This window comes from Euprymna scolopes, chromosome 26 (genome assembly GCF_053919585.1).
Source record: "Euprymna scolopes isolate OS-2025 chromosome 26, ASM5391958v1, whole genome shotgun sequence".
Taxonomy (NCBI): Eukaryota; Metazoa; Mollusca; class Cephalopoda; order Sepiida; family Sepiolidae; genus Euprymna; species Euprymna scolopes.
This window is the reverse complement of record NC_136507.1, coordinates 50,875,565-50,895,169: the sequence shown is the minus strand read 5'-3', so window position 1 is coordinate 50,895,169 and position 19,605 is coordinate 50,875,565. Positions and strand designations below refer to the sequence as shown.

Here is a 19,605-nt window from a genome sequence, read left to right as displayed (position 1 = left end):
GATTTATGTAAAAATCCACCTATTCTGGGTTTATAAAAAGAAAAAAAATTCCTGACTAAAATAGACTAGGAGATTGAAAAGTTCAAAATTCAGATCTTTTGCATTCAATTATGCACAAATATGAAGGGATAAGATATTGTAAAGTGATGATCAAATTTGTTTATAAAATTAAACTGGTCCAGAGGTGATTACTCAAATCCTGAAATAAGCCTTGTAGCCCTTTGTATATGATAAATGATTTCCTTTATGTCTGTGCTTGGGGGGGGGGGGGTACCTGGTATTGCCTGGATGTTTAGAACAAAAAAAACAACAAAAAAAAAAAACAGCATGAACGTTGAAAAAAAGTTTAGGGGAGGAGAGTAGGGTTGAACCCCAATGCTGGAGGCGAAAGTGGGGGAAAAAAAAAAAAAAAAAAAAAAAAAAAAAAAAGCGCGATGACTTAACTAAAAAGTGAATTAGGTCAAACATCAATTCCGCAGTCAAGTTTGTTTTGGTTTTGTTTCCCCAAGATGTTGGGTTGAAAACCACCTCCCCATAAAAAATGGGCGGTTCTCAACGAAAGCACTTGTCTGATATGATGGTTTTCACCGCATTGATCAAAAGCTGATTTGCTTTCTGGACGTTCTGGTACAAAAGCTGAAAACATTTAAATTTAGTTCCACTTTATTTATACTAAAAAGCTGAACAAACAGGTGACACAGCGAAATAGCGCGATTTTTTATAAAAGTCGATCAAAATAAATCCAGACGCGATGCACACATTCGCAAATTGTACATATGATCTAGTTGATTGTTTTTGTTTTACGGCATATCAACCCTTTTCGGGTTATTTAATGCTGAATCCAAAGATTTTGAAGAAAAAATTTTTTAATAGAATATATTTGTTGTTTTCAAGTCAGTTTCTATTCAACCCATAGTTGGGACGCTAACAGGTACTACCACTCTGGGTCAGAGTGGACCTGGGAGTAATGGTAATTAAAGGGTGGCTCCACACTCCTCGAAGCTCGCAAGCTGGGGCTTCACCACTGGTGATAGTTTAAGGTCATATCCAGGACCTATTATGATCTAGGGAGTATATATATAGGGGTTGTAAGATATAGTACCCCCCCCCCTCCAAGTCTGGCGAAAAAAGCCTTTACTGGACATACATAAAATGTCCACACATATTTTGCCATATATATATATATATTATATTAGATGTTTGCTAATCCTACATCATTTTTCCTTTGTTACTATTTCCAATAGAATAATTTAACCAAGACACTTTGCACAACTATTAAATTACCAGTTTATAATTATCTATTGTCTGACATCATACAAAACAAATCTCAAGGTAAAAACTCGTTTCTAACAAATTCTTTAACCAACTGCATTTCAAATAAATCAACTTTTTATTATAGTTTTCCATGATTTTCAGTTGTTTTCAGCCATGCTTTATCCAAACAATCCATTTCCAACTTTTTGTTACAATATTTCTGCATTTAATAAACTCACAAATATTGTGACATTCTGTATAAAAAAGACAAAACAGCTCATTTCTAATAGCATCATAAAAAGCATTTTGGTTTTTAAAAAAATTCTTTAAATACAATATTTTTAGAGGTGGATACTCCAAGTCATACTTTTAGAATTTCAATAACAAGTAATTATGGCTTTATAACTTATATATGCCACAATCTTACTTGTACTTGTATGACACTACAGCAATTCAAAACATTATTTTTCAAGTTTGACCTATTTAAAGAGAAAATTTTCTTTTTTAATATGGTGGCAAAATTATTAGAAAGCATCACCAAATCAAATTTAAGCTCAACATTGTAAAAGCTAAATGATAAATCAGGTTGTAACAAAAATACACGGAAACTACACATTAATAACCATCTTCTCTAGATATTGCCCCAATGGATTATCTCTTTAAAAGTTTGAAAGTCATTTGAGCTGAACTCAAAAGGAATTGGCTAACTTTTTAGGTTCAAAACCTAACACATTTTATGAATATTGAATTAAAACACTTGACAAATGGGAAGATGGCAGAGAGAAGAATAATGACTGTATTATTAAGTGTTTTTTTTTTAACTTAAAAAAATCAAAGGAATTGTCAAAACTTTTGTTACAAACTGATATATAACAAAAAAAAAAAAACCCAAACAAATCACAAGTTTTTACCTGACAAAGCAGAAGATACTTTAGAGCTAAAAGGTGCCGCTATACTAGCATCTCCAAGTCGAACTATTTGAGCTTTCTCCTCCTCTTCCATTCTTTTCATAAGATTAGCTATTTTTTTCTGCAAAAAATAAAAAATTACAAATATAAATTAGAATAAAGAAATTTAAATATTTAAAACAAAAATAATTTCATTTGGTTATATAAATAACAGACACTACTGATAGATTTCTTTTTTGGATCAGGAAAAAATAAATATTTGAGCTATTGTCTTTAATGTTGATATTTATCTACATTTCGACAAGCCTATAAAAAAAAGAAAAAAAATTTTTTTTTTAAATCTTGTACTATACACCCAATCTTTCTTCAGACATTTGTCCCAATGTAATCTTTAAATACTGACACAATAAAAAAAATAGAAGGCTTGATCACTAGCTCATGTTACTAAATATTTATTAAAATTCTGAAATTAGCAACAACTCAAAACTGTACATGATGTGAGTATACTGGCTGTGTATCTCCTTTGGTATATTCCTAATTTGATTCTAGTGAGTGACTGAGCACAAAACCAATGGATAATTTTATTTCTTATGGAAAAAAAGATTTAAAACCCCAAAAACATGGTGAAGCACTCTTAAGTCTTGATTGGTAATCACTTGGGTGGTGGACATTAGTATTTTTATCAATATCTATAACTTAGTTGGTGCCAAGAAGGGCATTCAGCTTCTGAAAATTTTGCATCGTTTAATTAAATATCGGTGCAAGAATTTTGCATCGATTAATTAAATAACGGTGCAAGAAAATTGGTCGAATTTCATTTTGTGCGGTTATGAAAGGTTGGGAAAGATTGTTGAGCTTCTTGAGATGTATTGTGTGCCCAAGAAAATCGATGGAAAGAAAAATCTGTCACAAAGTATGAAAGATACAAGTTGTTTTAGATTAGAAATAAAATGGGAACAAATTGTGTTCGCATATTTATTGCAGGGAAATTGGTAGATAAAGTGATTGAAGTTGATTGTGTAAGTAACTGAGTTATACTGTTTAAGTTGACGAAAATTTTATATCTTTATGTACCACAATTTCATTTGAGTGAAAGTATGAAAGTCAAGTTTTATGACAGGCTTATAACAGTAACTAAGATTGGTGAGAAGGCAGTATTTGTTGAGGTGGAAGATTTCAGTGGTCATGTTGGAAAGACTTGCATTTTTTAGTGTTTATGTTGATAGGAATGCAAAAAGAGAAAGAATTTTAGAATGTGGTCTTACCATGAACATATTAGTTGTAAATATTGTTTTAAAAAAAGGGAAATGCATAAATCTGGCACAGCAAAGACTCAAATTTTGTTGGTAAAGAAAAAGGACAGAAAGCTTTTTAGTGATGTGAAAGTAATTGGCCTGGTAAAAAAATTGCAACACAACATGAAGTGAAAGAAAATTTATTGCTAAAAAAAAAAAAAAAAAAAAAAAAAAAAAAAAAAAAAAAAAAAAAAAAAATGGAGATTGAATGAAGAACACGTGAAATACAAGTTTAAAAATCAAATGATTGAATGTTCAGTTATGAGATCCACTTCAAGAAGTGTAGAAAAACAGTGGAAGAATTATTTAATATCTGCCTGTGACACAATGGAAGTTTTAGATGTAACGAAGAAAAACAATTACTGCTCATCCAATAAATTCAGACAAAACTTACTTCAGTTGAGGCTAGGTTATCTCCTCTGTTTATTGCACGTTGCTTGGCTGCTTTACTAGTCATTTTACCCCTCATCGGTCCAACGTTGGATTTGTCTACAGAGGAAGAAGTATTTTCATTGGTGTTGGAGACCTGAAGAGAAAAAAAAATAAAAGCTCAGCTTTGCATTCCAATCCAAAAATATCCTTGAATCCTTGACTTTTTGGCTACAAGCAAAGTGTAGTATCTATCCTATTGCTACACTATCTTTTCTATCCTTGGTTGTTAAGAAAATATTCTAGATGGAGACAATTTTTATTTTTTGTACCAATCCAGTTTGCCCTCTTTTGGGAGTTGGATTTTCCTTATATTAAAACACCAATCTTGTGTTTAACTACCAAAGCAAATTGTTTTACAAGAATTCTAATGTAGAGAAAGTTTATTTGGATTGTAGACCGTGTTTAAAGGGGGTGTTTGAACATCAATGGGACATCATTTGTTGGGGATATGAGTTTTGCATGTTTCAAAAACAATCAACAATAAGGAGCAAGTTTACAGAGTACATTTAAAGAAGAACATTGAAAGGAAGCACGATAAGGCATATATGCAAGGAATATTTATTTCCACAGATAAGTATTGAATAATACAGAGTTCATTAAAATATGCATTGAATGTTCATAGTATATACAAGAGTTAAGGGAAACGTGTATTCATTCTTACCTTGTAAACAGTAAATGCTCTGTCAAGGCGTGTGCAAAAAGCATGTGTCTACATCGACGGCTAGATGGGGAATAAGAAAGATACGTAGAAAGAACGGAACAGGAAAGAGAACGCCGCCTGTTAGGAATCGTGACAAGGGCAGATAATCGGTACACAATTGAGTAATTGTATGCGTGTGTATGAGACCTATGTAATTGCATATCAGTTCAAAAGGTCAGTTGTGCATAACAAGGCTTAAGCCTGTTCAGAAGTTTTGTTATCTTTGTAGTGTGTTTGCAAGTGGTAGGAGCAGATGGAGCAAGTTCAGGGAACTTCTACGACTAACCAGCAGAGGATTACCACTCTCAACCAATAAAAGAGGCTTTGAGGCATGTGAATGTAGTGTGAGAATGTATAGAAGTGAAACCTGACGAGTGAGTTGAGAACATGCACTGAATGGATAGAAATGATTTGAGAATGATATGATGGATGTGTAATGCGAGTCTTAAAAGACAAACTTAGATCTGATGATCTCAAAGGAAGATTAAATCTGAAAAGAATGAGAACCTGTACAGAACAGACGACTGTTGGTTTGATTATGTTGAAAAAAAAAAAAAAAAAAAAAATGGATGAGAGTTCTGGGGTTAGTAAATGTAAAACAGTAGCAGGCTCAGTTGGTAAGGGATGGTCAAGGAAAACATGAGAGGATTGATAAGGATGAACTTCAGAGGGATAAATAAAAACTTGACAAAGATAGAAATTGACTTCCAAACAAAACTAAAAACAAATCAACATGTTCAGCATGTAAAACAGACATTATGTCTGTTGTACATGCTGAACATGTTGATTGGTTTTTAGTTTTGTTGGAAGTCACCAAATATGATGAGGACTGACAAAAAAAAAAAAAAAAAAAAAAAAAAAAAATCTGATATAGATCTGCAGCTCAACAGATCAAATTAAATTGACCAACAATAAAGTGCATGCAAATTTCATCGCAATGAACCTTGTCGGCCTTTTTATCTTCTCGTCCAGATCTCATGATCACAGTTCCAATTTTTGATTGATCAGATGAAATCTCTCACTGATTGTTGGTCTAGCACAAGTAAAGAATAATGCTGAGTGGCATCATACAATGGACTGTTAAACTACCATGTAGACCTCCTCAAAGGCAGGAGTTGGGGTAGAGAAAATGAATAGTTGATAGGGTTGGGAAATATGGTAGGCAAGAAAAAAGTGAAAAGTAAGATGGATTCTAGAGATGCATGGATGTCAGCAGATGCAATTTAGTGAAAAAAAAAAGTTAAAGATAAATAAATGGAGTGAATTAAGCAAGAAGTAAAAATAAACGAAACGACAAAACTGAAAAGGCCAAAAGACTATAGATTTTCTAGATGTTAATAATAAAAAAGAAATAACTTACTTCCGTTTTCTTTGTTTTTTTCTTTTCAGGTTTTTCAATTATCTTTTCTGGGGCATTTGCAACCAAAGCAACTCCTGAATTTTACAGTAAAAAATAAATTAAAAAGAAATGAAAACTCCAATTTAGTGTAGAGGATCATATCAAGATTAGAGAAAAAACCCAACTTATTTTTAATTAGTTAGTAACAAATTTAGTCTGTGTATGGCCATATGGGATTCCTTTCTTCTGGCCAACAGGATTCAAGAAAGATGTCAATTTCATAAAAAAAAATTAAAAGATGTTTACTTATAATGAAACTGAAGTGAAATATGACAGTTCAAAATAAAATAACAGGAAAAATTATGTATACATATATGTATACATACTTATCAGTTAAAGATACTGGTGTACACCAAAAATTACTGAAAATAAGTATTTTAATAAAAAATGAAATTTATTATTTAGAATGCTGCACACTCTAAATAATAAATTTTATTTATCTGAACAACATTCATGTCTCATCAAAGATCATCTCCCTTTTTCTAAAAGAAAGATGGTATATTGGCTTGTAGTTAAGAGTTTGTGGATTGAATAATAAATTTATTTCATTTTTTATTAAAATTCTACTCGTTTATTTTCAGTAATTTTTTGGTGTGCACCAATATCTTTCACTGATAAATAAGTATATATATAATATATAAATATAATATTTATGTTTTCTTATCGTAGAAATATTTTTGTAACACATGCTGTAGAATGTAATGTTGGCATTAAATGGAAAACATGTAAGAAAAATGTTCAGACGTTCATATATTTTTGTATAATTGCTGAATTCAGAGAAGGGGGGGGGAATCAACATTTTGATATATAGGCTATATTTGAACATTAGGATAGCATATGCAAAATTAACCAGTTTTGATGTTAGTACATCTATATGGGGTTTCAAGATCAACTAAATATTAACTTGTTCCAAAAGAAATCAGACAGAATAAAACATAAAATTGACCAGTAAAAATTAATTTTTTACAAGATCGAAGCTATCAGGGTGTTCTTGTAAATGTGTCATTATCACTAACAGAAATCCACCCTTCCTCACTACCCTTACACATATCATATACATGCATAAAATATACATGCATAAAATATAAATGCACCATACATAAAACTTTCCTATCGAGCAAGTCCAATTATAAAAATTTCTATTTCACTTTTTCTTTAATAAAAAATTAAAGTAAAATATTTTGCTTACTCACCGACATCTGCATGTTTTAAAGCACCGACATCATTAGTGCCATCTCCACACATTAAAGATACAAAACCAAGTTCCTTGAATAATGTTATAACAAACTCCTAGTAAGAAAAAATAAAATTAATAGCAAAGTGATTAAATACTTAGATTGTACTTAAAAGTATTTGTGTTTAAATGTTTCTTTCTTTAAAGAGTTGGTTGCGATCTAGTTCTAAATTGCAAATGAAAAACAAATTGATTTTTTTTCTTTCTTTAGTTACATTTAAAAGAAAGCAATTTCCATATTCCATATATCTATGAATAAATGAGAAAGACTTGTTTACAAAGTTATGAATGAAATGTGTATTATTTTAAATTAACAAGTTTGTGATATGATAACAGCCATCAAAAGACAGTATATACATATTAGTATTACGATGATTAATCGGAAAAAAATCAGAACTTTTTGGAGTATTAGAACCAGTATTAGAAAAATTGTAGCCTAATTTCCAATTCCAAAAATGATTCTTGTAATATTTTTAAAACTTAATTTTCCATTAATAGTACTAATCATAAATATTTGTTCAACCCATCAATAAAAATAAAACCTATAGATCATAACATCAAATATGATGTAAAAATGCACCTAATTTAAAAGATTCTACACAGTTGAAAGATTAAAATATTTTTGTCAAGAAAAAAAAAATACTGTCAAATAAATTTAAAGTAAAATATAAGGAATGATTTTAATCTTTAATTCATTTATTTTTTACTGTTGGGCTTTAGTCTGATTTCTTTTTATACAGTTGGTTGGTAAATCTTACCAGAAGTCACCAAAATGAAAAAAAACATTTTTTTTCAAAAGCTGAAGTATTAAGAAACGAATTCGTGAATTTTTACGCATGTATACCAGAAAAACCTTTGGCGTCAGTTCTTTAATCTTGATTTTCCATGTCTATATTACTTATCAAAACTTAATTTCCTCAACAAAAGGCAGTCAAAGCGATCCATAGTTTTTGTTCTGTAATGAGACCCGCCCCCCCTCCTCTCCCTTGTCTGTATACCGATTGTAAAGCAAATTTTTTAAAATATAAAACCTTGTTTGAAAAGGTAATAAAATCATAAACTATACTCTATGGCTGACTGGGATAGCTTCCGTACATTCATATCTGATTTACCTCTGCACTCCATGTTTAAAAAGGAAGTGTCCTCTATAGTATCAGATCTGACCGAATGGTTAATTGTAGGCATAGACCAATTCATACCATCAAAAAAATTCCAACAAAAACCTAACAGCCAGCCATGGTTCTCCCCAGAATGTGCTGCTGCTATCGCGCACAGAAATCACTTTTTCTATAACTACCAACGTAATAGATGCACTGAGACTAAAGCTGCTTTCAGGACTGCCAGCAACCACTGCAAAAGAGTAATAAAAAATGCAAGAGAGCTATATGCCCAGTCTGTTAAATCCAAGGTAGCTGATCAGCGGCTTGGTTCCCACCAGTTTTGGCAAATAACAAATAGGATCCTGAACAGAAGTGTGCGTTCTATCCCAACCATTATCAATGGACCAGAGGTTATCTCGTCAGCGTCAGACAAGGCCAAACTATTTGCAAAGAACTTTGCAGCTAATTCTGCCCTATGCGACGAAGGCCATCAACTCCCCATATTTCCTCCTATAACACAGAACAAGCTAGGTAATATACAAATATCCGTGCATGAGGTCGCCAAGCTAATAAAAAACCTAGATTCCAGTAAAGCAACTGGCCCTGATGGCATCCCAATTATAGTGTTAAAAAAGCTTCAACCAGAACTTGCTCCCATACTTACGAAACTATTTAAGCGCTGCCTTAAGGAGAAGTGCTTTCCGACCCCCTGGAAGACCTCATCAGTTTGCCCTGTATTTAAGAATTCAGGTGATAAGTCATCTCCCTCTCAATACAGACCAATAAGTCTTCTCTGTGTTATGAGTAAGTTACTGGAATCAATATTAAATAGAGAAATAGTCAACCACCTCAGCAGAAACAACCTTCTTAGTGACACACAATATGGTTTCCGCTCTGCAAGATCTACCTCAGATGTGCTGACGGTTATATCCCACAGGATTAGTGAATCTCTTGACAAAGGCTTCCTTTCTAGGGCAATTGCTCTTGACATATCAAAGGCCTTTGACAAAGTATGGCATAAGGGTCTACTTCACAAGATTTCCAGCTACGGTATAACTGGAAATGTTTTCTCAATCATTAAATCATTTCTCTCCGATAGGCTCATAAGAGTAGTGGTAGATGGACAAAAATCGGAGGCCTGCAATATAAATGCTGGAGTCCCTCAGGGGTCAATCCTCGGCCCAACTCTCTTCCTGATCTACATCAATGACCTCCCTAAACACATACTTAAATCATTCGTTGACATCTATGCTGATGACACGACCATCTACGGCAACACATCAAAGGCTGTAAATGACGAAGTTCTCTCGGATTCTCTCTCCTCTGATCTCGAGCGCGTGGTTCAGTGGGGGAAGATGTGGCTAGTTACCTTTAATGCATCTAAAACCAAACTCCTATCCTTACATCATCAACGCTCTGATCCCCAGCTGGCATCAATTGTGATGGATGGCTCTCGTCTGGGTGAGGCCCCGCGTTTTGACAAGCTTCTGGGGTTGACCTTCACTCTTGATCTGAAATGGAACACGTACATCAAGTCTGTTGCCAAGGTCGCAGGAAAGATGGTGGGATCCTTCTACCGCTCCAGAAGATATCTCACTACTGATTCAATTCTCTATCTATATAAAAGCCAAGTACGGCCAAGGATGGAATACTGTTGCCATATCTGGGCAGGAGCTGCCAAAAACAGCCTATCATGCCTTGACAGAGTACAAAATAGACTTCGTGGTTTAGTGGGGGATGCCCTTTTCTCTACCCTGCAACCCCTCTCCCACAGAAGAGACGTTGCGAGCCTATCCTTGTTTTATCGTTATTTTCATGGCAGGTGCTCGTCTGAACTCCAATCCCTGGTCCCCCCTCGCCAAACTTTCACGAAAATCACCCGTCTAGCTGAATCCACTGTGAAAAATTTCCCCCACTCTATATCTGTGCCTAAATCAAAACGCGGATTTCATGAGCAAAGCTTCTTTCTTAGAACTGCACGCCTGTGGAACTCTGTTCCGTCTGCCTGCTTCCCTCCGGACTACAACTTGGATGTCTTCAAGTCTAATGTTAACAAATTCCTAATGAACCGCCCCCCCTAATTAAACACTTCATAAAATCTCCTCAATAACGTGATGTACTTGCAATAACCCTTATCCCTGAGTGGCTTCCGGGCCTTGATAAGTGGTGATCACTGTGTAAAAAAAAAAACTAATAAACAAAAGTGTTATTTTTCTCTGGGAGATAAATTTTGTGTTGTGAGGGATTATACTTTTTTTGAGAGATTACAGTTTTACGACCTTCCCAGTCAGGCATAGAATTAGTGGTAAAAATAATTAATGAAAATCATAAAATGTTAGAATAGCTTGGAATTGATAGTCATTTTGGGTTAAATTTATATATGAAACTCCTCTCCTACTCTAAATTCTATAATGATTGTCATTTTTTTGCCAAGTTTTCAAGGTGTTCACACATACTCAGCTAAAACAATAGAATCTCCTTTTTTTGGTGTTTTAACTGAGGACATTAATCTATAAATTTCCCATTATTATTATTTGTAATGATATTATCTGTAACTTTTTACATTAAAACAAAATCTACTACATATTTTATATTGACAGTAGCATAACTGATCAAATCATAATTAAGGTACAAACTATGCACACCTGCCCTGTGCTTTTCAGGTTAGAATAGTTTTCTAAATAGCAACTACTTTAGAAGCTCTGTCTTGAAATGAGTAGGTGACTTTGTAAACTAATCTATTCTTAAATAAACTTATTTTGCATATCAATCATCAATGATTTTCAAATTGCATTTTGTCAATTAAAGATGAACTAATTCAACTTCAATACTTCAATCAATTTGAGAAAAAATATTTACTAAGATCTATTTGTGTAGTATACGTTCCACTCAGTCTATTTTTTTTAATACTGTTGAAAATATATGGACGGCTTTAAAGTAATTCTGAACAAAAAAAACAAATCTACTTAGAAATTTAAAAAGAATAGGAAAAATTTTGAAATCATCCCATTACTAATATATATAATTTTACTATTTCATATATACAAAGTGTTCAGGATACATTCGATGCTATTTTGTAATCTCATTTTTCATCATTAAACACACATATATGAAAAAATAATAGTTTTACCTTTTGTTTCGGAGCAACACGTGCAAAGACAGTAACATTTGGAAGAAGAACTTTCATCAAATTAAGATTTGTTGTTTGCAAATATGAAATACCCTGAAATTTCAAATGACAATTTGGTTCAAAATATAAAGACAAAAAAAACAAAAAAAAAACTTAAAACTTGCAATTTTGCTATTTCTTTAAAAAAAATGACAAAAATGAATGTGAAATAACAGAAAATTTGTATGTTCATTTCAATTTTTTAAATTTTTTTAAATTGTATTTCATGCAAACGTCGCAAATTTAATAGAATGACAAATGTTAGAGTGAAATTGCATTTCAATCAGTTAACAGAATAAACGTTATGTTTAAAACAGAAAATTTGACAAGGCTATTTGGAAAAAATAATTGTTTACAATTTATTCAAACTATATAAATATTAAATTAATGCATTAAAAATTTAATGGTCATTAAACATATCTTCCACTAAAGTTAGTGCTACTTCATTAAAATTGGATAATTCTGATGATGATGAAAAGAAAAAATGTATTAGTTTGTCTTAAAAATAACTTTCTTTTTTCAATTTTCTTATTTTGTTCAAGCTCGGGATGGGCATCTTACTAGATGCCAAACATTCACCTGCTATCTCATATGTTCCGACCGAGAAATCTCTTTAAGATTGTAACCATCCCTTTAAGTGCAATCGTTTGACACTCTTGTTACTTTGTTCACTGGGTATATTTGCCAGATAGTTTTTGAAATTCTTTTTCACGAGTCCTGTTGCTCCTATAATTACTAAAATTTAGTGTTTCGTCATCCTTTCCATCTCAGCTCTGTTTGACCCAGCATCATTGGGGACAATAACTTCTAAGGTTGCTTCTTTCTCCTTGTCCCATATCACTTTGTCAGACTTAATAGCTCTCTTTCTTTTAGGTACATAATTGTAGGAATTGTATAGTCATAATGGATGGTGTACAAGTTATTTCCAACTGTTCTACCTTGTATATGTTCCCAGGACTTACTGCTGCATTCAATATTTTACAAATTGTCCAGTGTAGATATTCACACACTCCATTGTGTTAGATTGCATTGTAGCTATCTCCAGCAGAACCTTACAGTTGGTTGTTAGGTGGCTCACAGCTTCATACTTCTGTGTAGCAGAATCTACACTTGTCATTACTGAGATTACTCATCATCTTAAAAGCATTCACGCCAAAAATATGCGTGCGCTTACAAAGGCCATCACTTTTAACATAAGGAATTACATTGCTTAATATCCGTAAAACTACTTATTTTTGAAAAATTTAAGTGCATATATTCGTTTTCAGCAAACCCAAAAACCTATAAAAGTAGTCATTTTAAAGGAAAATATTAAGGTGGAAACCAAGTGAAAATTTACCCTACATAGTCCTGGATGAATTGTCCCAGCAAATATTTGGTTTACTATTTGTTGGCCCATTCTCCCAATTTTTACAATGGAAGTTCTTGGTGTATTTTTGCCAACTCTTGAGTGATTTCTGTTGCAGAATAGTTTTCTGATTCTGTCATTTGTAAGACAGTCTTGCCAAAATGTTTGGCCAGTTTTATGATTGAGATTGTTCTGCTGGCACTTGTTTTTTGAGGTTTCTGTACCATTTTGATGTTTGGATTATGTCTCTTAATAGAGGCCCATATACATTAAAAAGTAATGGTGGAGAATGGAATTGTATCCGTAGTATGATATGTGAATGGGTTGGTGGAGTCCCTAATTGGTATAGTTTATGATTCATAAGATATGGCATGCTGAAATATGAGGGATGTTTTTTTTCAATGTAAAATTAAAAAAATTAGACTAACCTGCCCTGTGATGCATAGATCATATTTCGACATTAAATTTCTTAAATTATTTTCACCAAGACTTTCAATTATGCTGTCATCGATCGATTCCCAATGCCAATTGGGGGCTGAAGAATAAAACATGATACCAAGAGCTCAGTTTTAGGCATATAAAGTCAAAAGTTGATATCTTTTAATTAAAAATGAGTGCAAAAAAAAACAAAAAAAACCAACAACTGCTGACAGCATACAAAATCATCTCTCATAGTCAGAAATGCTTTTGAAATTAAATGTAGATATGATTTGACAAAAGCAAAAAGTTACTATGTATGACTGACAAGTGTTATATTGGTAGAGAGACTGGTTGATATCGGTTGATAAATTAAGAAATAATCATAACTGAATAAGAAATAGTTTTTTTTTTTTTATCTCTTAGGGAACGTCTATGGCAAACAGTGAATTTAAATTCAAATATAAATATAAAAGCATGCACCCCCCACCCTTGCCTTCGGCGAGCGTGAATTTAAATTCAATAAAAAAAAAAAAAAAAAAAAAATAATAAATAAATAAATGCACTAGTGTTCGAGGCGTACACACACACACCCCTCCCTCCCTCTGAAAATGCAATATGCGAGAGAGCCCACTATCAGCGAAGCTGATGAAAAGGGAAAGAAAGAAAAAGTAAAATCGAAGCGGACGAATAAAGAAAGTTTTTGAACTGAGTGTTTTTTTTTAACGGTGATAAACGATAGCGTTCGTATAAAAAAATTGAGAGGCAAGAAAAAAAAAAAAAAAGACAAAAAAGAAAAAGAGACTGGGGAGAGCAGTGAACGTTGTCAAATGGACCGGTTGTTTTGTTTACATTTGAGTGAATAATGAAAAAAAAAAAAAAAAAAAAAAAAATTCGCTATGAGCCGGTGATGCTCAGGAATGCCCAAAGCGCAGCGTAAACAGATTTCTCTGAAATAAACAGGAGTTGAATTTTTTCGGCCGAGAATGGACATCATGGAAAGTTCACAGAGAAGATATGACATTTTATTTTTATATTGTATCACGGACAACGTAGGGTGAAGCGCTGACCTAGAGTCATAAGATTCTTACCAGGGGACATCCACCCCGACTCAGCTTCATACCGGTCCGTAACATAAGTATAAAAATAAAAATAAAATAATGACAAGTAAAGTGTCGGTCACGATTTGTGACCTATCTGACACGTCTGAGGTTCTCATTAGCACATTTTGTTCCGAACGATTCAAACTCAAAGCAAGAATGACACAACGCTAGAATCTTAAAACACAAATTTTATTCAACATCCTTAAATTTAATATCACACCGCAATAGGTTGGGGTGAGGTCGGATGATAAAAAAAAAAGGAAACATCATAAAAGAAAGAAAAGAAAACAAGGTGACAAACAAAAAAATAATATAAGAAAAAATGTATATACCATTTCCATTATGGTATGACAGTTCGGCCGAGGACAAGGAGCGGGGAAATCATAATAGTCACTTAACTTTATTCAGTTGGACTTTCATGTTTCATAATGTCTCCGCAAAGTTCATCATTTGCAAGATTTTTCCTGTTTGTTTTCTTCTTGGATGGGGACGTCCGTCGACATGACGATATTTTTTTTCGTTGCAACCCTCTTCTTCATCTTTAATATCTTCTCTGTGAACTTTCCATGATGTCCATTCTCGGCTGAAAGAATTCAACTCCTGTTTATTTCAGAGAAATCTGTTTACGCTGCGCTTTGGGCATTCCTGAGCATCACTGGCTCATAGCAAATTTTTTTTTTTTTTTTTATTCATTATTCGCTCAAACGTAAACAAAACAACCGGTCCATTTGACAACGTTCACTGCTCTTCCCAGTCTCTTTCTTTTTTGTCTTTTTTTTTTCTTGCCTCTCAATTTTTTTTTTTTTTTATACGAACGCTATCGTTTATCACCGTTAAAAAAAAACAACAAAAAAAAACCGTTCAGTTCAAAAACTGCTTTCTTTATTCGTCTGCTTCGATTTCACTTTTTCTTTCTCTCCCTTTCCCTTTTCATCAGCTTTACTGATAGTGGGCTCTCTCGCACATTGCATTTTCAGAGGGAGGGAGGGGTGTGTGTGTACGCCTCGAACACTAGTGCATTTATTTATTTGTTATTTTTTTTTTATTGAATTTAAATTCACGCTCGCCGAAGGCAAGGGGGGGTGCATGCTTTCATATTTATATTTGAATTTAAATTCACCGTTCGCCGTAGGCGTTTCCTAAGAGATAAAAAAAAAAAAAAAAAAAAAAAACTATTTCTTATTCCGTTATGATTATTTCTTAATTTATCAACCGATATCAACCAACCTCTCTACCAATATAACACAAGTCAAAATGTAAATGTTTGATTGGCTGGTTTAATCGTATGACACAGAAAATATTTGTAAGTGTGAGATTAGTTCCTGAGTAAATTCTAGAAACAAAACATTTAAAATCCTGCTAGATAGCACTTTACACCCCCTGTACACCTGAAAATAACCAGATGTAAATGTTAGATTAGAAAAATAAAAGAAAAATAAAAATAAAATAGATATCAACAGTGATGAAAATAAAAAAAAGATTTTAAGTGAAAATGTTAGTAAATGTAGAATAGAAACAAGATATATCTAAGGACTAGAGTAGGGCTGAAATTCACATAAGTTTGATTGGGAAGTATTATACCACACGGTTGAGAATTAAAATGGGATTTTGTTCTCATTTACTGGGTCAATATTTGCTTAAAGTTATTTCCCTTAACAAAAAAAAAAAAAAAAAAAAAAAAAAAAAAAAAAGAAAAATACAAAAAATGTCATTTTTTCCCCCCCTTGTGCACTACAAAAACAATGTATTCAATATAGGTTTAACACGTCTAATTTACCTTATTTATAAGTATTTGAGTTATAGTCTTTCTAACTTCTGGCATGGCTGCTAATGGAAGCGGTGATAAGGCAAATGAGTTCCTTTGCTTTTTTTCTCTCACGATTATATCTGTTGTGCATGTCCTTTTTTTTTTTTTTTTTAATTACATTTTTTGGATCATTCTTTTTTTTGAAGGAATTGTTGAAATTAGTTTTCTTTTTCTTTCATGAATTATCGAAAACCTCTTTGTGCCTTATTTAAAAATAATTAATGAAAACACTTTAAAAACTTAAAACCATTTTTGGGAATACGTTTTTTATAATGTTTGAAATTTTGTTATTTTGATTTCAATAATTTAACTTATTTTTAAAATTAAAAAAAGAACATTTTTATAATTACATCAACATATTTCTTATAAAAATTTCAATTAATATAAAATCTTATTTTTAAAAGTATAAATAAAGACTAATTGTGTTATTTTTATCTGTATAATTTTGTTAATTTTTATTGTATATCTTTCAATAATGTTCTTTTCTTATGCTTTATTTCAATAAATTGCTTCACAATAGAAATACTAAAAGAACAATAAAAGTGAAGGAATGGATTTACCTTATCATTACTTCTGGCAACATCCGGAAAGTAGGAAATATGTTAGCTGACTATAACCAATATTTGTAAACAAACTATTAATAAATAAAATGTCTCCCACAGCATTGTAACTGTCTTGCATTTTCCATCACATACATTATAGTCAATGTAATGCAGAGAACTTTAGCAATGCTTCATATACTCAGAAAATTAATCTAAATTCTATACCTACATGTTGCTGATTTTGCTTAAATCGAATATCAAATTTTATATTATCAATCCAACTAAATATTGGCGTCACCAACCTTTTCTATACTTTTTGACCCTAGAAAATATTTAATATACTTACACATCCTCTACAATACTAATCAAATATATACTCAATTTAAGCAAAAAATTTATTTTAATTAATTTTTGAATGACATCAAAATCAATGATTGATTAAAGAAAATACTAATCCACCTAAAACAGATATGAATTTAACATTTTTAATATTGTTGAAATTTGGCATTTATCTTGCTGATGGTGATCTAGATGTCTGTGGATTAAACAAATTTTGTCTCGACTAAACAGAACTGAATCTCGACTTGTGCATTTTGTCACAGATCGAATAAGGACACCCTGTTTATGTACTTGGCAAATTTTCATATGAAAAGTAATTACTCTAAAGGCTGTAAATTTGCACTTTTTCAAAATGGCCACTCTAACATTTCTAAATATAGTTTGTGCACGTACTGCACTTCAAATTAGGAACCACTTTAGACTTATTTTTTATCCAAATAAAAATGACAAAATAATTAAATTCAGTAATTATAAACAAACTAGACTTTTAGCCTGTTAAAAAGGGGCAAAAGTTATAGCCCATCGATTTAGAATAAGTGCTTTATGCCCAATTGATAGTTGAATATGGTTAAATTTGTGCTAATTTTTGTATTAAACACTAATACCTAACTGTGCAAACGGATACCATAATACTTTGCTGCACCTTATCAAAGGCCCACACAACATTTTAGCCAAATCAGTCCAGTAGCTTGCAAGAAAAAGTAGAATAGATAGACAGACTAAGGTAAATATATAGACAGCATTTACAAAATTTATTTATCAGTTTGTTTATTATTTAGACAGCTTTAAAAATTTTGACTTCTAAATTAATCTATCTCTAGCCAGGTATTTATTATCCCTCTCACTCAAGGCTATTATCACTTTTTCTCAGCCAACTAAACCTACTACATCAACTGTTCTACATTTGTCTTAAGAACCCATCCATTCTTTCAATGTAACCATACCATCAACGTTTTCTATTCTGCAGTAGTTTTTTTTTTTTTTTTTTTTTTTTTTTACAGCGGAAAAACACGTTCTTATTTGAAGTCAGTCATTATGGAATTTGTTAAACACGCAACGTGGAGATAACTCCATGTAAAGCACCAACATTCCCTCCCCATCTTTAATACTAGCTTTTCTTCCTAAAAATCGAACCTTTTGCTCGGTATAATAAATTGTTTTTTTGCTAAAAAAACTACTTGATGAAATTAAGTGAAATTTTTTTTGGAGAACTTCGTTCCATAGCAGATACATGCAATATAACCTTCTTTCGATATTTTCATTTTTTTATGTCTTGATTAAACTATACAAGTACCCAATTTTTCTATGCGAGGAGGAAAGGGAGCAATGAAATAACAGAGGGATGGAGACAAAGATAGGATCAAAAGAACAGATTTGTTTTGGCTCCACAGCCTTGATTGCATGAGGGAGTTTATAGGATATATAGAACAAGCATCATTTCATGATGCAGCATCACATATGATCATAAGATAAAAGCTCACCTTTTGAATTGGAAGGCTGCAAAATAAGGGTATGTTCACTTTGAACAATGTGAAGTTCCTGAGCCACATGACAGGCAGTGAGAGGGTTGTCCCCAGTGATCATTGCGACCTAGACAAAAACAAATATAAATCAATCAACATAAAAAGTAAATGATTTTTGGTAGAAAATAATTACTTCAGTAATATTATTTTGCCTCTATCATGATTATGATTTCCACCACACTCCATTGTCTACCAACCTATTCCATTTTGGGCTCTTTTAGTGTTCTCGGGGATGTGAACAGCCAATGGCAAAAAATAGAGACAACCTCCCCTAGTTTTCCAATTTAAAGACGAAAGAGGAAGAGAGAAAGATACATAAAAATTTAGCCAATGCAGAAATCAGTCCTAGCTTAAAAAAGTTTAAACAAAAATCCACTTTTTCTGAATTTAAAAGAACAAGCAGAATTTTGCTAAAGAACAGAACACTTATCGCGGTGTTCTTTAAAGCCATTTAAGCCTAGTAATAACCTATGGATGAAATGTATTATCCAACATATGAACAGCTTTATACAACCAGATTCTCGCGAATAGTAATTTTCCAATTGGTTTACAGACTTCACTTGACTAGGATTTTATTTTAGTTTTTTTAAATGTGTGTTTGGTCTATCAAGAAATTATGCGTGACAAGATGAAAGTCAGAACAAACAAGCACATGCAACAAGATGGCTATAATTATTATTAAAATATTTATGAACATTTGATAAATTTTGCCATATTTTATGCATAAAGTAATTTCTCAATTTTATAATAGAGTGATATAGAGGCTTGTTATCTTGCCGAATCTGTTCATTTTGGCTGCCATTTTCATTTAACCATGTAAATCTTAGTTTATTATTTGGCAGCAATATGTTTTTTGTTAAGTGTTGATATGATTTGTTTGATGCAACAGGTTATTAGGTACAATTGAAGGGTATAACCTTGTGAGTCAGCTTAAGTTCTTTATTAAGGATAACATGTGACAAATTTTGAACTTGGATTTCAGGTGCAACAAAATGTAGGGATTTTAAAGTTATTGTTTTGAAAAAGTTTTAAATC

At 32.2% G+C, this 19,605-nt stretch overlaps 1 protein-coding gene across 1 annotated transcript in view; it reads right to left on the bottom strand.

Annotated features, from left to right (window-relative positions):
* LOC145248031 (endoplasmic reticulum transmembrane helix translocase-like) overlaps nt 1-19,605 on the bottom strand; it is a 110,493-nt gene that overhangs the window by 23,198 nt on the left and 67,690 nt on the right. Inside the window, exons 15-21 of the mRNA XM_080109755.1 lie at nt 18,529-18,637; nt 13,268-13,374; nt 11,453-11,545; nt 7,182-7,278; nt 5,950-6,023; nt 3,852-3,983; nt 2,166-2,283 (exon numbers count right to left, since the gene is read on the bottom strand). Of these exons, the coding sequence (XP_079965881.1) occupies nt 2,166-2,283; nt 3,852-3,983; nt 5,950-6,023; nt 7,182-7,278; nt 11,453-11,545; nt 13,268-13,374; nt 18,529-18,637 (730 nt within the window). The remainder of the gene's footprint in view (nt 1-2,165; nt 2,284-3,851; nt 3,984-5,949; nt 6,024-7,181; nt 7,279-11,452; nt 11,546-13,267; nt 13,375-18,528; nt 18,638-19,605) is intronic.